Source organism: Thalassophryne amazonica, chromosome 13 (assembly GCF_902500255.1).
Source record: "Thalassophryne amazonica chromosome 13, fThaAma1.1, whole genome shotgun sequence".
In the NCBI taxonomy this organism is placed as follows: Eukaryota; Metazoa; Chordata; class Actinopteri; order Batrachoidiformes; family Batrachoididae; genus Thalassophryne; species Thalassophryne amazonica.
This window is the reverse complement of record NC_047115.1, coordinates 30,380,710-30,396,202: the sequence shown is the minus strand read 5'-3', so window position 1 is coordinate 30,396,202 and position 15,493 is coordinate 30,380,710. Positions and strand designations below refer to the sequence as shown.

General features: G+C 40.8%; 1 protein-coding gene across 1 annotated transcript in view; it reads right to left on the bottom strand.

Moving 5' to 3' along the window:
- The window catches only part of LOC117523372 (VPS10 domain-containing receptor SorCS1-like), a 129,202-nt gene that overhangs the window by 1,093 nt on the left and 112,616 nt on the right, over nucleotides 1-15,493 (bottom strand). Inside the window, exons 24-26 of the mRNA XM_034184871.1 lie at nucleotides 12,815-12,914; nucleotides 9,722-9,830; nucleotides 3,055-3,209 (exon numbers count right to left, since the gene is read on the bottom strand). Coding sequence (XP_034040762.1) covers nucleotides 3,055-3,209; nucleotides 9,722-9,830; nucleotides 12,815-12,914 — 364 coding nt within the window. The remainder of the gene's footprint in view (nucleotides 1-3,054; nucleotides 3,210-9,721; nucleotides 9,831-12,814; nucleotides 12,915-15,493) is intronic.

Sequence of the window (15,493 nt, the reverse complement as noted above, 5' to 3'; positions counted from 1 at the left end):
TTTCATTGGGTCAAATAATTCACCTCGACATTCATGCTGCCCTGCGCATGATTGTGATTCACTTACCTGTGAAAACACAGAGCGCGCTACGGCAAACCTCCGGTTGGAAAACACATAAATATACAACACTTAAGAACGGCTTCTTGGCAAACCGTATGAAACTGCAGGTTGGTTGAGAAATAGCATCAGCACTTAATGATGTAAGACGACAGTAAGTCACACACCTTCCCTGTCTGTAAGTGTGAACTTATCACCGTATTAATGTGTGAATCTATATATCACCTAATTAATTATAATTATGTGAGCAGAAAATAACAGCATCATACCGTAATTTAAGCAACGTTTATCTGTTTGTTTTTCTACTCTTCTGAGTTACTTTGGCAGATTTCCACCAAACTTGCTATACGGGCAATGGTCAACTTTTGAATTTTTCTAAAAGGGTTTGTTTCAGGAATGATCAAAAACATTGAGGCTAAAAGGTTCAAATTTTGCTTCTTCACTTATATTTGCACCAAATTTGGAACATGTATAGAAGTACATTTTGAAAATGCCCAGGTGAGACCAAATTTACCAGAGGTTAATCATTGGGGTCAAGGTCACTGGAGCAAAGATCAAAATGTAAGTTTTTCAATCCAATTTGGACCTACGAGGTCTATTAGATAATAAACCGACCCTTTTATTTTTTTTTAACTATATGGATTTGAATGACGTGCGATTACACCAATCATGCTTGAACCCTCGTGCGCATGCGTGAGTTTTTTCACGTGTCGGTGACGTCATTTCCCTGTGGGCAGGCCTTGAGTGAGATATGGTCCCGCCCTCTGAGCTGAATTCCTTTGTTTCACACACTGCTCGAGACAGTGCGCGTTGCTTTATCAAAATTTTTTCTGGACCTGTGAGGAATATCCGAGTGGACACTATTCGAGAAATTAAGCTGGTTTTCGGTGAAAAGTTTAACGGCTGATGAGAGATTATGGGATGTTTCTGTCAGTGTAAGGACTTCCCATGGAGCGGGACGTCGTGCAGCGCTTCCAGGCGCCGTCGTCGGCCTGTTTCGACCTGAAAACATCCTAATTTAAGGCTTAATTCACCCAGGACGTCATGAGAGAACAAAGAAGATTCAGAAGAGGCCGGCATGAGGACTTTATGCGGACATTCCACTGTTTAAGGACATTTTTTTAATGAAATTCGCCGAGTCGTTTCCGTGACGACTCGGCAAATCTGTGTGCGCCGCGACAGGAAAAACACCTCCGTGTTGAAAACCATTTGTAAAATTCAGGCGGCTTTTGATGGCTTTCAACAAGTGAGTAACTGAGAAATTGTTTAACAGCTTGGGCATGTTCCAACTTGCCCGTTAAGTTTTCCAACGGAGGTGTTTTTCCTGTCGCGACCCCCTGCGGTCGGGTCCAGCCCGACATGCGACTCTGTCCGCACGTTCTTTCATTACAAAATGTCCGTTAACAATGGAATGTCCGAATAAACTCCTCATGCCGACTTCTTCTGAAAGTTCTCTGTTCTCTGACGACTTACTGGGTCAACAGAGCCTGAAATATGTAAGTTTTCAACTTGAAACGGCGAGACGCTGCCGCATCGAAGCGCAGATCGCCATCAGGCGCCGTGGGCCGTCCTTACGGCGACACTACCGGACCAAAATCTCTCATCAGCCGTTAAAATTTTTAATGAAAACCAGCTGAATTTATCGAATGGTGTCCACTCAGTTGTGCCATACAGTTTTGAAAAAATTTTGATCAAACAAAGCAGCAGTCTCTGAGCCATTCCTAAACAATGAAAAAATCGACGAGAGGGTGGGCGACTTCTCACTCAAAGACTGCCCACAGGCGAATGACGTAACCGACAGGCGTGGAAAAAACTCTCACATGCCCACGAGGGTACAAGCATGTCTGATGTAATCACACGTGATTCAAATCCATATGGTTTTTGAAAAAAATAATAAGGTCGGATACTTTTCTAATAGACCTCGTAATTTGGCACACATACGTTGGTGTGTTTTGGAATTACCCAGGTGATGTTAAATTTGCCAACGATCAGTCATTGGCATTAAGGTCATCAGGATCAAAAGGTCAAAATTTAAGTTGCTCATTTTGATTTCCACCAAACTTGCTATAGGGGCGATGGTCAACTTTTGAATTTTTCTAAAAGGGTTTGTTTCAGGAAAGATCAAATACATTGGGGCCAAAAGGTTCAAATTTAGCTTCTTCACTTATATTTGCACCAAATTTGGAACATGTATAGAAGTACATTTTGAAAATGCCCAGGTGAGACCAAATTTACCAAAGGTTAATCATTGGGGTCAAGGTCATTGGAGTCAAAGATCAAAATGTAAGGTTTTCAATCTGATTTGGACCTAATTTGGCACACATATGTTGGTGTGTTTTGGAATTACCCAGGTGATGTTAAATTTGCCAATGATCAGTCATTGGCATCAAGGTCATCAGGATCAAGGTCAAAATTTAAGTTGCTCACTTTGATTTGCACCAAATTTGGCCTAGCAATGGAGGTGGGGTAGGTGCGGTCTGGTATTACCAAGGTGACGTCAAATTTACCAAAGGTCAGTTATTAGGGTCAAGGTAGTTGGAATCAAATGTCACATTTTTCATTACAATTTGCACCAAACTTGACAGAGTGATGGATTATTGTTCTTGAATTTGCCAGGCCATGTCAAATTTGCCAAAGGTCAATCACTGGGATCAAGCTGACATTTGCCTGTCTGTTTGTCAGACAGGCAAATGGTCTTTTTGCTGATTTCAACCAAACTTGATACGTCAACAAAGGTTGTCCCTGAAATTACCCTTGATAAAATTCGATTTGGCAGCTGTCAAGGAATTTGCTTTTCAGCCTAACTTGGACCAAATGTGGGACACACTTAAGTAGATTCCAGAAATGCAGAGGCAAGGTCAGGATCACTGGGTCTGTCTTCATGCTCACGGGTACTATTATCTCGTATAAAGAACTTCAGTATTCAACAAGAAGTGTAAATAAATACCGCACCTAATGAGCATTGGCTGCAGGTGTAAGGAAGAAACAGAACCGTACCTCTGGTTTGTGGGTCCAGCTGTACATCAACACGATCCAGCGAGTTCAGGTTGTCCCCGTCGGGGTTTGGTACGGCTATAGAAGTCACTGTTGGGATGACCTCTTGTTCTTTGTCAGGCTGCTCTGCTGTGTAAGTGTTGATGTTCGGCATCTTCCTGGAAGTTGCACAGCGGAAATAGAAGTGATTTTTGGAGTTAATGGAGCCTTGACGTCAACTGTGATTCACTAACGCTTTCACGAAACTTAATGTGTCACAGACTATTTTTAACAGTTAAGAATAGAAGAGATTTGTTTGAAAGCCAGAAACTGGGGCATTTTCCATTCCGCTGGGCATTGCACTGTCGCTTTCACATTGTTCACCTCAGTTTTCAATCAGTTTTTCATCCTCTCAGCTGTACCCCAAGTTAATGTAAATATCTTGCATTTTAATTTCAGACTGGTCCACAGTGAGTTTGGTTTGCTGTCGATGCTATGGCATTTGAGATCACTTTTTGAAATTAAAGTTGACTTTTTAAATCCATGTAAATGGCTGAGCTCCCCACAGGATAGGTTCATCTCTTAATTCAAGATGGAATGAGCCAAAAGCAATGAAGCCAGAGGTTTGGAACCACTCACTTGTAATTCAACATCAATACCACAAGATGGTGCTCCACACAGCCCACTCAACCCTTTTTTACAACCACATGCTATAATGTCTTTACCCCGGCTTGAGCAAGGATCTGAACTAGTATCCCAAAAAGTCTTGAAATGTGAGGAATCAAAAGGTAGATTCATAAATGGGTGCTAGTAGATGTTTTGTCTGTTTTTTTTTTCTACATTGTCAGAGGCTAGTATGTAGTATAAATGGAATGGACTGCATTTATATAGTGCTTTTACATCTGCATCAGACGCTCAAAGCGCATTACAAATAATGCCTCACATTCACCCCGATGTGAGAGTGCTGCCATACAAGGCGCTCACTCCACACTGGGAGCAATAAGGGATTAAAGACCTTGCCCAAGGGCCCTTAGTGATTTTCCAGTCAGGCTGGGATTTGAACCGAGAATCTTCTGGTCTCAAGCCCAATGCCTTAACCACTAGACCAGGGGTGGGCAACGAGGGCCGAGACACTGCAGGTTTTCCTTGCAACCAATCGCCTCACCTGGTGGGTTGCTGATGAGCTTCTCCCCTGCACATAAACACCTGGTCATCAATGAAATCACCTGCTGAGACACCTGAACATTAATGAAAACACCTACGAAGGTGAGTGGTAGCAAGGAAAACCTGCAATGTCTCGGCCCTTTATGGCACATGATTGCCCACCCCTGCACTAGACCATCACCTTTACAGCAGAAATAGCTAGCTATAAGCCTATAACACCTTCAAGGCTATCTGGGTGTCTTGGTGGCTTCCCTCACTCGACTCTTTCTAGCATGATCAGTCAATTTTTAAGAACTGCCTACTTGGTACATTTAAAATACAGTACCATACTGTTTGTATTTCATAATAACTGATGGAAATGAAATGCAAGACATATTCAGTGACTTGGAAATGTTCATGTATTCATCTCCTGACTTGTCTTAAGAAAAGTGGCTGTAAAAGTGATGATTTAATCCTTATGATTAAAATAAATTACCTCAGTCCTGACTTTTTTGGAATATGATGTAGGTTTTAAATGCAGGAATGGATGTACATTAACAAATGAGATGAAGATGAGCACACAAAACATGAAATATCTTGTGTTCATCCTGTCTGTAATGAAAAGGAAAATATACCTGGCATGGGATTAACAGAAGAAGGGGATGTTATTTACTGTATGTCCTTTGCTGGATATATATGTTATTTCAGGACTTATCTTCTGAACCTTTCCTGCCATTCTGCAGTGTATGTCTCTCACCTTGAACAGCTGTGTTTAGCATTTCTGAAAGGTCAACCCTCACATTGTCAGATAGATGAATATTGATAACTGCAGGACTCTGACACCCATTCAGCACTCTGGGAGAATTGATTAGACTGTCATTCGCTGTAATATTCTGCAGATTGAGACAGAGGGGAATTGTCTTATTCCTCCAGCTATTATTGTGTCGTGGATGTCCATAACTCAGAGATATATGAAGCCTGAATACTTCTGGAAAGTTTTAGGTGCTCTGGAGTGAGGTGCTTGTGTATAATGAGGCTGACTATCTATAGGCGGCCACGCACGCAAAGATACACACACAAAGAAACCATTTATCTTAAAGCATATTTTTGCAATGATTTTAGACCGAGCATTCATTTTCAATCTAATGCTGTGATCATATAGTTCTACAATTCCTTGTGATCTGTAGATTCATGTAAATCTGCACAAATATGTGAAATATTCTCTTGGGTAACCCCATAAATACGTAACTTCAAGCACTTACAGTTTTGATTGATGCCAAATAAGAAACTGTTTTGATAATACTGACCTTTGAGACAAAGAAAGTCCTCATGTCTGTTCTAAAAACAGAGGAGTATAATTTGAGGTCCAATAGACATGACTGGATAGGTTGTTAGTTGCATAGCAACCTACCTGGGCAGCCTTGTTGAGATCAGGTCAGGTCCATGGGCATACACAAATGCCACATTCACCTCACCACGGAATCACCCCGAGTCCTGGATAGCAAAGACTCAGACAGACTTCCAGTACAACTACACCTCTCAAGAGTAACCATCTATATGCTGTAGCCAGGTAAAATACAATACATGTGTTTTTCCCAATTGCTGGGGTACCAACACTGTGGCACCTGTGTGATAGATCATGCACCAAGAAGCATGTCACATGACCATAATGTCATAACTGATTTAAGTAGTGGAGTATATCACATGTCCCTGAGTCATCGTTTGTTTTACACAAAGTCATGTCTGTGGTAGCCAAGGATCCTCTGGAGAGACCGAGTACCCAACATATTCAGTAGTAGTCTTGGGTCAGTGTTTAGCCTACAAGTCTCACATCCATACAGCATGGCTAGTATCTCACCGGGCTGTGACTGGTGGAGAGGAGGTGCAGGCACAAAATCACACAAAAAGGAAATAACTTTCTCATGTGGAATCTCACTGAATTGGTCCTCCGACACGTGTGCGCATGACAGCCAACTGTCCACTGAATACCGTCTGGAATGGTGTCAAAAATATGGTGACAAATCTCGAGCAGTCCACACCCATACAGTGCAGCGCACACTCGAACGTTGAGTGGCACTGGATGGCAGGCACAAGGATTTGCATGTGATTACCATGTGGCACTCTCACAGATTTTCAGCGCCACTGCCGTGGCTGAAATACCCACATGGATGTGGACTATTACACTGTTATGTGAAAAAGACTGTGAAAAGTCCCCCAACTTTAGACAGAAAAAGCACTGAAAATAATAATAAAATATCTAATAATTAAAGAAACAAGAAGAAAAGCATGAACAACCACTCACAGACTTACAGAATGATGTCCACTGAGTTGCGTCTCTCAAGTTCCATTGACGACCTCACAGACAATGCAAAATAAAAGCAATAAATCCATGCGTTCACAGCCGGGTCACGCATAAAACTGAGTTCCATTAGATGGCGCCACTCCGTCGTGGCAGGACAGGACACATGGGCATCATGATCCTTTGGAAGTGCTCTGATTAAAATAAAAGAATGAAGTCAGAGTGCTCAACTCAACTCATCTCAACCTTTATTTCTAAAGCACGTTTAAAATGACAGCAGTCAACCAAATTGCTTTACATAATTGACAAAAATGGACACCAAGTTACCCCCAATCGTAAATAAATGAATAACAATAAAATTACAACAGCCAATACAATAAATAAAAGACAAAGTAAAATAAAGAGTAAAAAGTAGTAGGAAATCATTTAATTTGATTTAATTTATTTGAATTACATAGGGGCGAAATCACAACAAAGGTGCCTCATGCACAACGCATAAGTAAGGTCTAACCTTATGGACGGTCACATGGCATACGATGATTCCTGAATGAAGGGAAAAAAGTAAAAAAGGCACAAATCGTCGAGAAAAGGTGGACGAATGAGCGTTTGACTTTCACCATCACCGAATAGCCTGCAAATCAAGTGCGCAAAATGAACGAAAGAGGAACAAAACAAAACTGAAGCTACCGTTGATCTCGATGCTTTAAACGAAACATGCCTGGAGCCACTGCTGGAGCAGTGTGTCTGCATCCTGCTCTGTGTTCCAGAACTTGGCACTGGGACGGAGCTCTGTCACGCCTGAGTCCTGGAGAAGCTGGAAGGAGAAGCGCGCGATCCGACCCACTGTGGAGATCTGTGCGCACGTCAGTGGATCCACCTGCTCTGTTTGCTCATCCAGAACAACAGAGGGATCATCTCCTTTATCAGAATCCTCACTGTCTGGTTCAGACTGACGACGCACTGCATGCTCCATCTTGCTCCAATTAAAAAAAATAACTAGAAGCACTCAGAGAGTGCAAACCTCAACCAAGGCCATAGGGTCACTGACATCACATGGAATACCCTTTGGCAAAGAGGCTTATTCCACGTTGTTTCACGCATCTACCATCATGTTTTAGATTCAGTGGTTAAACCCTTAGATCTTAAGCAAATGTATTTATAAAGAGAAACTGCATGAACTACACAAGTTTTTTTTTATTTTCTAATAAGTTTATTCAATGAGGAGAAACATGCTAATTATTGTTGTGTCGTAACTTAATTTTTGTTCAGCCTTTGTGACCCATCTTCATGAAGTTAGATGCAAAAATGTTGAAATTGGCCCTATCCTGCAATGATAAAGAATCCTATAAAAATTACTGGATCCGGATCGTGTTCCAGATCATTACCAAAATTTAATGACTTCTAAGTTAAGCCAAGATACACCCCTGATAAAAATTTCATTGAAATCCGTTGAGGATTTATTGAGTAATCCTGCTAACAATCCAACCAACCAACAAACAAATGGACACGACCAAAAACAACCTCCTTGGCAGAGGTAAAAAACTGAAGTGCTTGCTCAACATTCATAAGATGCCTCATTTTACGAAACAAAAACAAACAAAAAAAAAGGCTGCTATATCACTGTATTATGTTACTAAGCCATATATATTGATTTATAACAGAAAACTGTCAAAAGGTGGAATAAAAATAAGTGTAAAAATGATTGAATATATCATTAGAGCAGTAAACCGATCAGTCTATGTGAATATTGTGCATTGACTCCTCATGTGTGGTTATTTCCACCAGCTGCAGCTGATCCACAATGTGAATTCTGCCTTCCAGAACAGCTCTTATATAATCGTCTGAATCATCTACCTGTTGCTACATGTACAGAAGGGCTGAACTGTCATTCCTCCGCTCATATTGTTATATTTAATAAAAAATAATGAGCACACGCAGGAGACAGTTGCTGTTGCTGCTGCCACTGCGTTCATGTATCATCGGAAATTACACGACTTTTTATTGTTTCAAATTCAGCAGTTGCTTGTGGCAGGAGCATGGTTTACATTTTATTTTTGGTATAAAAAAATTAACTGTGTCCACACAAAAGATCAAGTCTGGCCTGTATAAGGTGCCTGAGCCCAGTGAAACAGACGCCCCCACCCAAATAAAAAAAATCCAAGCAAATAGGCTGAGTTTGCCCTGTAATTTATGACGATACATGAATGCAGCGGCAGCAGCAGTGCTCACAAACTGGCTGCTGCACTGTGTGAAAACATTCAGATGGTCGAATGAAGGTGAACTAAACTCTAATGTTACAAAAACTAAGCAAACGATAAGAAACCGTCAAGAACAACAGCAAAATGAAATACAAACAAATTGAGGTTTTCGGCGGCATTTGTTCAAATTTTTTGACAGGAACGAAGCTGCACAAAGGTTAAACGATGCCAACAAAAGTCAACAAAAGTCCAGATTTCTTGTTTCGTTTGGGCGTCATTGCCCTTCATTAAGTGCCGTGTGACCGGGCCTTTACCAACCCCTAGAGCAACCACACAGGCAACAGTGGTAAAGAAAACTCGCTCTGATGATATTGAAGAAGAAACATCAAGCAGAGTATTGATACTGGCCATCCAGCACGCCATGTACACGTGCACATCATTGTGTGCCGACCAGGAGCATTAAACGTAAATACACCTCTGTCGTCAGAATAATAAATAATGCCTTCACGCCGTATTTTCACTGCCAATCCAGACAGCATTCAGTAGACATGCGCACACGCACTGGAAGGGCTAATTCAGTGAGATTCCACGTGAGAATGTTATTGCCGTTTTACCTGTTTTCATGTGATTTGGTGCTTTTGCCTCCTCTCTACCAGTCGCATGCCAGTGAGATACTAGCTTAAGGCAGGAAGCACCAGGACCATGAAAACCTGGACCTTTGTTTCTCTGCAAAGCTATAGGTATCTCCAAACACCTGTGTCCGGGGTTCTCATGACTTCATAACCTCTTCCCAAGCATTTCATGCTTTCAGTGGCAAGTCCCTGAGACATGTCATTGTCGAGATAAGTGACTCCCTCAACAAATTCAAGACTGTCACAGCATGCAAATACACTTTTGATGGGCAAGTCCAAGAATTCATTGACGCATGGACCTTCATCTTCATCTGGGACCATTACAAACCCAGACACTCCGACCCCTCACTCTGCTTCTTAAGTACTGCAATCAGGGCCTTCATTGATACCACAAAGATATAATATTGTGAATACCGTACCTTTTAATTTTATATATCACAAATATGGCCAAGCCCATCAGTACCGCTGACACAAGCATGATGACTGCAGTACCATTGTGGCCGCTGTCATTGTTGTCCACAAGTGGAGCTTTAAAAGAGAGAAACAGATCAAACAACAGATGAAACAAAGATGAATGATTATTTGTATAAATCTACATTTCTTTTAGGATTTCCACAGATAATATGTGCCACATTTAAATAATGCAGAATTGACTGTGCACTTGAGTGGTAGGGGACAGCTCATCAGCAACCAGCTAGTGAAATTAACTTTTTGTTAATAGATTAGCTTTTCAGATAACTTTGAAAACCATTAATGAACCACTAGCTTCCACAAAGTGTAGTTCATGAAACTTTAAATCAGACAACTTTTTGTTGTTGTTGTTAAAGTTTAATTGTCAGAAAATGTTTCTAAACCCTGACTCTAACCCTAAACCCTATCATATGTTTGTTCATGTTGGCGCTTATACAATAATCCAAAAAAGCGAAACTGGCTCATCACTCGAAGGCAACAAGCATCACTTCAAGGAAATGGAGGATCTGGAGGTCAAGGCAGCGTAAATACATTAATTAGAGGATTAAAGTATTTTCCATGTGTATTATTAAAGCTACTGTTTAATTTCATTTGTTCATTTAATTATGTATGTACAGTTGTATGTTAAAGTTGGGGCACCCCTGATGATTTCCATGATTTTCCTTTATAAATCATTGGTTGTTTGGATCACAAATTTCAGTTAAATATATCATATAGCAGACAAACTCAGTGATATTTGAGAAGTGAAATGAAGTTTATAGGATTTATAGAAAGTGTGCAATGTTGTCGTCATCCATTCGGCTGCTCCCGTTTTGTTCTGGGTCGCCACAGCGGATACAGCCAGATCCGCATTGGTATTTGGCACAAGTTTTACACCAGATGCCCTTCCTGACACAACTCCAGTTTTACTTGGAGAAGCACACACAGCTGCTGGTGTTCCAAAGAGGTCTCCCATCCAAGTACTAACCAGACGCCACACTGCTTAGCTTCCGAGATCTGACAGGATCAGGCTGACTCAGAGCAGACCAGCTACAGAAAGTGTGCAGTAATTAGAAAAAATAATTAAATAAAATAAATAAATAAAATAAAAAATTAGGCAGTTGCATAAATTTGGGCACCCCAACAACAACAACAAAAAAAATACAACAATATTTAGTAGATCCTCCTTTTGCAGAAATAACAGCCTCTAAACACTTCCTATGGCTTCCAAAGAGAATCTGGATTCTGGCTGAAGGTATTTAGGACCATTCTTCTTCAAAAAATATCTCTGGTTCAGTCAGGTTTGTTGGTTTCTGAGCATGGACAGCCCGCTTAAAATCACACCACAGATTTTCAATAATATTCAGGTCTGGGGACTGAGATGGCCATTCCAGAACATTCTACTTCTTCCTCTGCATGAATGCCTAAGTAGATTTTGAGTAGTGTTTAGGGCTGTTGTCTTGTTAAAAGATCCAGCCCCTGGAATCCATGTGACCCTCAACTTTAACAAGATTCCCAGTACCTGCACTGGCCACACAGCCCCACAGCATGATGGAACCACCTCCAAATTTTACTGTAAGTCACAAGTGTTTTTATTGGAATGCTGTGTTCTTTTTCAGCCATGCATACCGCCCCTTGTTATGTCCAAATAATTCAGTTTTAGTTTCATCAGTCCACAGCACCTTATTCCAAAATAAAGCTGGCTTGTCCAAATGTGCTTTAGCATACCTCAAGCGACTCTTTGTGGCGTGTACGCAGAAAAGGCTTCCTCTGCATTACAGCATCATACAGCATCTCTTTGTGCAAAGTGTACTATATAGCTGAACGATGCACAGAGACACTATCTGCAGCAAGATGATGTTGTAGGTCTTTGGAGCAGGTCTGTGGGTTGACTATGACTGTTCTCACCATCCTTCGCTTCAGCTTATCTGAGATTTTTCTTGGCCTGCCTCTTTGGCCTTAACTAGTACTGTGCCTACAGTCTTCCATTTCCTCACTATGTTCCTCACAGTGAAAACTGACAGCTGAAATCTCTGAGATAGCTTTCTGTATCCTTCCCCTAAACCATGATGTTGAACAATCTTTGTTTTCAGATCATTTGAGAGTTGTTTAGAGGCTCCCATATTTGCCACTCATTAGAAGAGATGCAAAGAGGGGAAACATTTGCAAATGGCCAGCTTAAATACCCTTTCTCAAGATTGGATTCACTTGTGTAAGGAGGTCAAGGGTCAGTGAGCTTACCAAACCAATTTTGTGCTCCAATAATTAGTGCTACATGTATTCAAATCAATAAAATGACAAGGGTGCCTAAATTGCACCTGCCTAATTTTGTTTAAATAATTATTGCACACTTTCTGTAAATACTAGAACTTCATTTCACTTTGCAAATGTTAGTGTGTTCGTCTGCTATATGATATATTTAACTGAAATTTCTGATGCAGACAACCAGTGATTTATAAAGGAAAATCATGAAAATTATCAGGGATGCCCAAACCTTTGCATACAACTGTATTTATTGAAGTAAAAGGTTTGTTTTGACTGAACATGTGATTAGATGAGTAACCCTGCTGCATAACTCTAACCTTAACCATGACCATAACCCAAACATTTCCTGATGAAGCAGAAGTCAAGCAGATAGTCGTACCTGTTAGAGAGAAATGACACTGCTGAAAAAAACAAAAAAAAAAGTTTTGACATGACGGGACGACCTACCTCGATGCAAAGGGACACTGATCAAGCGTCAAAAAGTGAGTAAGAATGTGTAGCTTGACCATGATCTGGTCTTAGTATGCTAAAGCTTTTTGGGAACCTCCATGTTTACACTACAACATTTTAATATTTCAGCTTTTTGGGTTTATTTTTTTTTTAGGGTTTTACAGCCAAAAAATAAGCAAAAGCTAACAGGAAAGTGCTAGCAATAGTTTCAGCTAAATATTTTAGTGGTTTGGCTTTATCAAGGTTAAATTCTCAGTTAGCGCATTAGCAGTTATTGAAGTTAACCTTTAGCCTCACTGTGCCCACAACTGCATTGTGGGTAGGTGACCCAGAAGCGGCAAACTGACCTGGAGACAGGCGTGTGACGTACACGTTCACCTGCACCCCTGGTCTGAGTGTGAACTGGATGAGGTCCTGGTTCAGAGCACTTAGCAGGACTTGAGAAAGCTACGAATGAAGCGACAGAGCAGAGAAGACTCGGTTAGCGGCAGCAGCAATATTCCACAATCATCAATATTTCAACCGCAGTCATTTCATCCAGCAGCCTGAATTATGGATCAAGATTTTTGCTTCTTTCTAAAGAGGAGCAAATGTTGATATAACGCCAAAACCAAACCTGCTGCTAACCAGGCAGCTTTGAAATGGCAATGGAAAGCACTCGGGTAAAAGGACGTTCAGCGGGGCAGCACAAAAAGACTCACAGGTCTATTTTCAGACGGTATTAGCGAGGCATAGCAAATCTAAGCCTGCGCTAATATCATAAAATTGCTGTTTTTTAATTTCTGTCCCCCGTGTATCCTGGCTTCCCCTGTTTTTCACACCTAGATGAAGCAGTCATTTAGCAAGAGACCAAAATGCCTTCCCAGAGCCCATTTGAGTCCTTAGCCATGCCTCACTAATTCTATCTCGCTCTTTCTCAAATCTTTCCACTGGTTAAAATTAGACTGCTCGACACAGTATGAATAATTACTTTTTGTTCTAGTGGCATATCAGGGTCAGTAAATCTATTACACATTTTAATAAGCTGCTCCACACACAGACACACACACACACACACAGATGTGTGTGAGTGCATATGTGTGCAAACATTCACTTATTGCATGCTCACTGCACACACTGACTCATTCAGTGCGGATGAGAAGAGTGAACTGATGATTTATTAGCCTGTTGTCTGTGTGGTTCTGCCAGGTAATCAGACAGGCTTTAGATAAATACATCTCTTTAATTCCCAATCCAGGCCGGCGGCCCCAGCTTGTCTCCTTTCTCGATGGTGCCAATTATATGATCCATCAATGTAATTAAATACCTATTAATGTAGTTCAACGGTGAGTGAGAGCCAGTAAAATTATGTTTCCTTGTGATACATCGAGGTCCTGTTGTAGTATTTATTATCTTACGATGAACAACGTGTCTAGACAGTGTATATGTTTTATTGTTTTGTTTACCTAGTGCTCTCTAACACATCAAATTTGATGTCTGGGAATCTCACTGTGGTCTAAGAGCACAAAATCAATATAAACTGAGAGGCTTTAAATAAAAAGTTTATGCAAGACTCTCATTACATGTCTAAGGTTACATTATTTCTGTTATTTCACTTCTCTGATGGCTGCCAGTTATATTGCACTTATATGGAAAGCTATTGCCCTCTAGTGTTGAAATAATGTATTACATGAGTGAACAAGTTTATTTCTCTGGGCAAATACAATAATGTAGTTCCACCTGGTTGCATGCATGAATGATGTGTGATGTGTGTGAGTATTGTTTGCAATGTGAAGGAACGTCGGCTATGATGTTTTGGCCATAAGGCGCATTTCACGGGGCATGAGCCAGCACACAAGTCCCACAGCATTTAGGACTTCAGCAGCTGGAAAAAGGCCAAGGGGAGGCCCACGTCACATCTGGTTACAGCAGATACAGTAGATGGCTGCGTTTGAGGAGTAGGGAGGGATGAATGAATGAATTTATTTATTCTGCACACAAATCAACAATAACAAAAACCTCATAAAAAAGAAAGAACATCATAACAGCGTACCCGTGTGGCCAAACGGCTATAGACAGAAGCAAAGCTTATAAATACCCACCCCTTATACTATAAAAAATAAAGAATGTATACACACACACACACACACACACACACACACACACACACACACACACACACACACACACACACACACACACACACACACACACACACACTTTCATAACAACAAATACCAAAGAAGCTTGCACAATATAAATTTATCAATGAACTAAAATTTCTAAACAACCAGACAATAGTTCACAATGCACAAACCGAAAAACAATAACAAAATCGGTGAACCTAAATCTTCAAATGATAAGTAATTTTATTCTTTTCTTTTGTAAAGCCTTTTAAAGCCAACTAAGGTACCAAGTAATTTAATGTTGTCAGGACAGTTATTCCAAATGTTAACACCTTTACAAATAGATAATTGGCAAAGCTTCTGGGGAAAACCTGGTCTTGTTAGGAGAGACGGCATCCATCCCACTTTGGATGGAGCAGCTCTCATTTCTAGAAATCTGGCCAATTTTCTTAAATCCTCCAAACCGTGACTATCCAGGGTTGGGACCAGGAAGCAGAGTTGTAGTCTTACACACCTCTCTGCAGCTTCTCTCCCCCTGCCATCCCTTCATTACCCCATCCCCATAGAGACGGTGCCTGCTCCCAGACCACCAATAACCAGTAAAAATCTATTTAAGCATAAAAATTCAAAAAGAAAAAATAATATAGCACCTTCAACTGCACCACAGACTAAAACAGTTAAATGTGGTCTATTAAACATCAGATCTCTCTCTTCTAAGTCCCTGTTAGTAAATTATATAATAATTGATCAACATATTGATTTATTCTGCCTTACAGAAAACTGGTTACAGCAGGATAATTATGTTAGTTTAAATGAGTCAACACCCCCGAGTCACACTAACTGCCAGAACGCTCGTAGCACGGGCCGAGGCGGAGGATTAGCAGCAATCTTCCATTCCAGCTTATTAATTAATCAAAAACC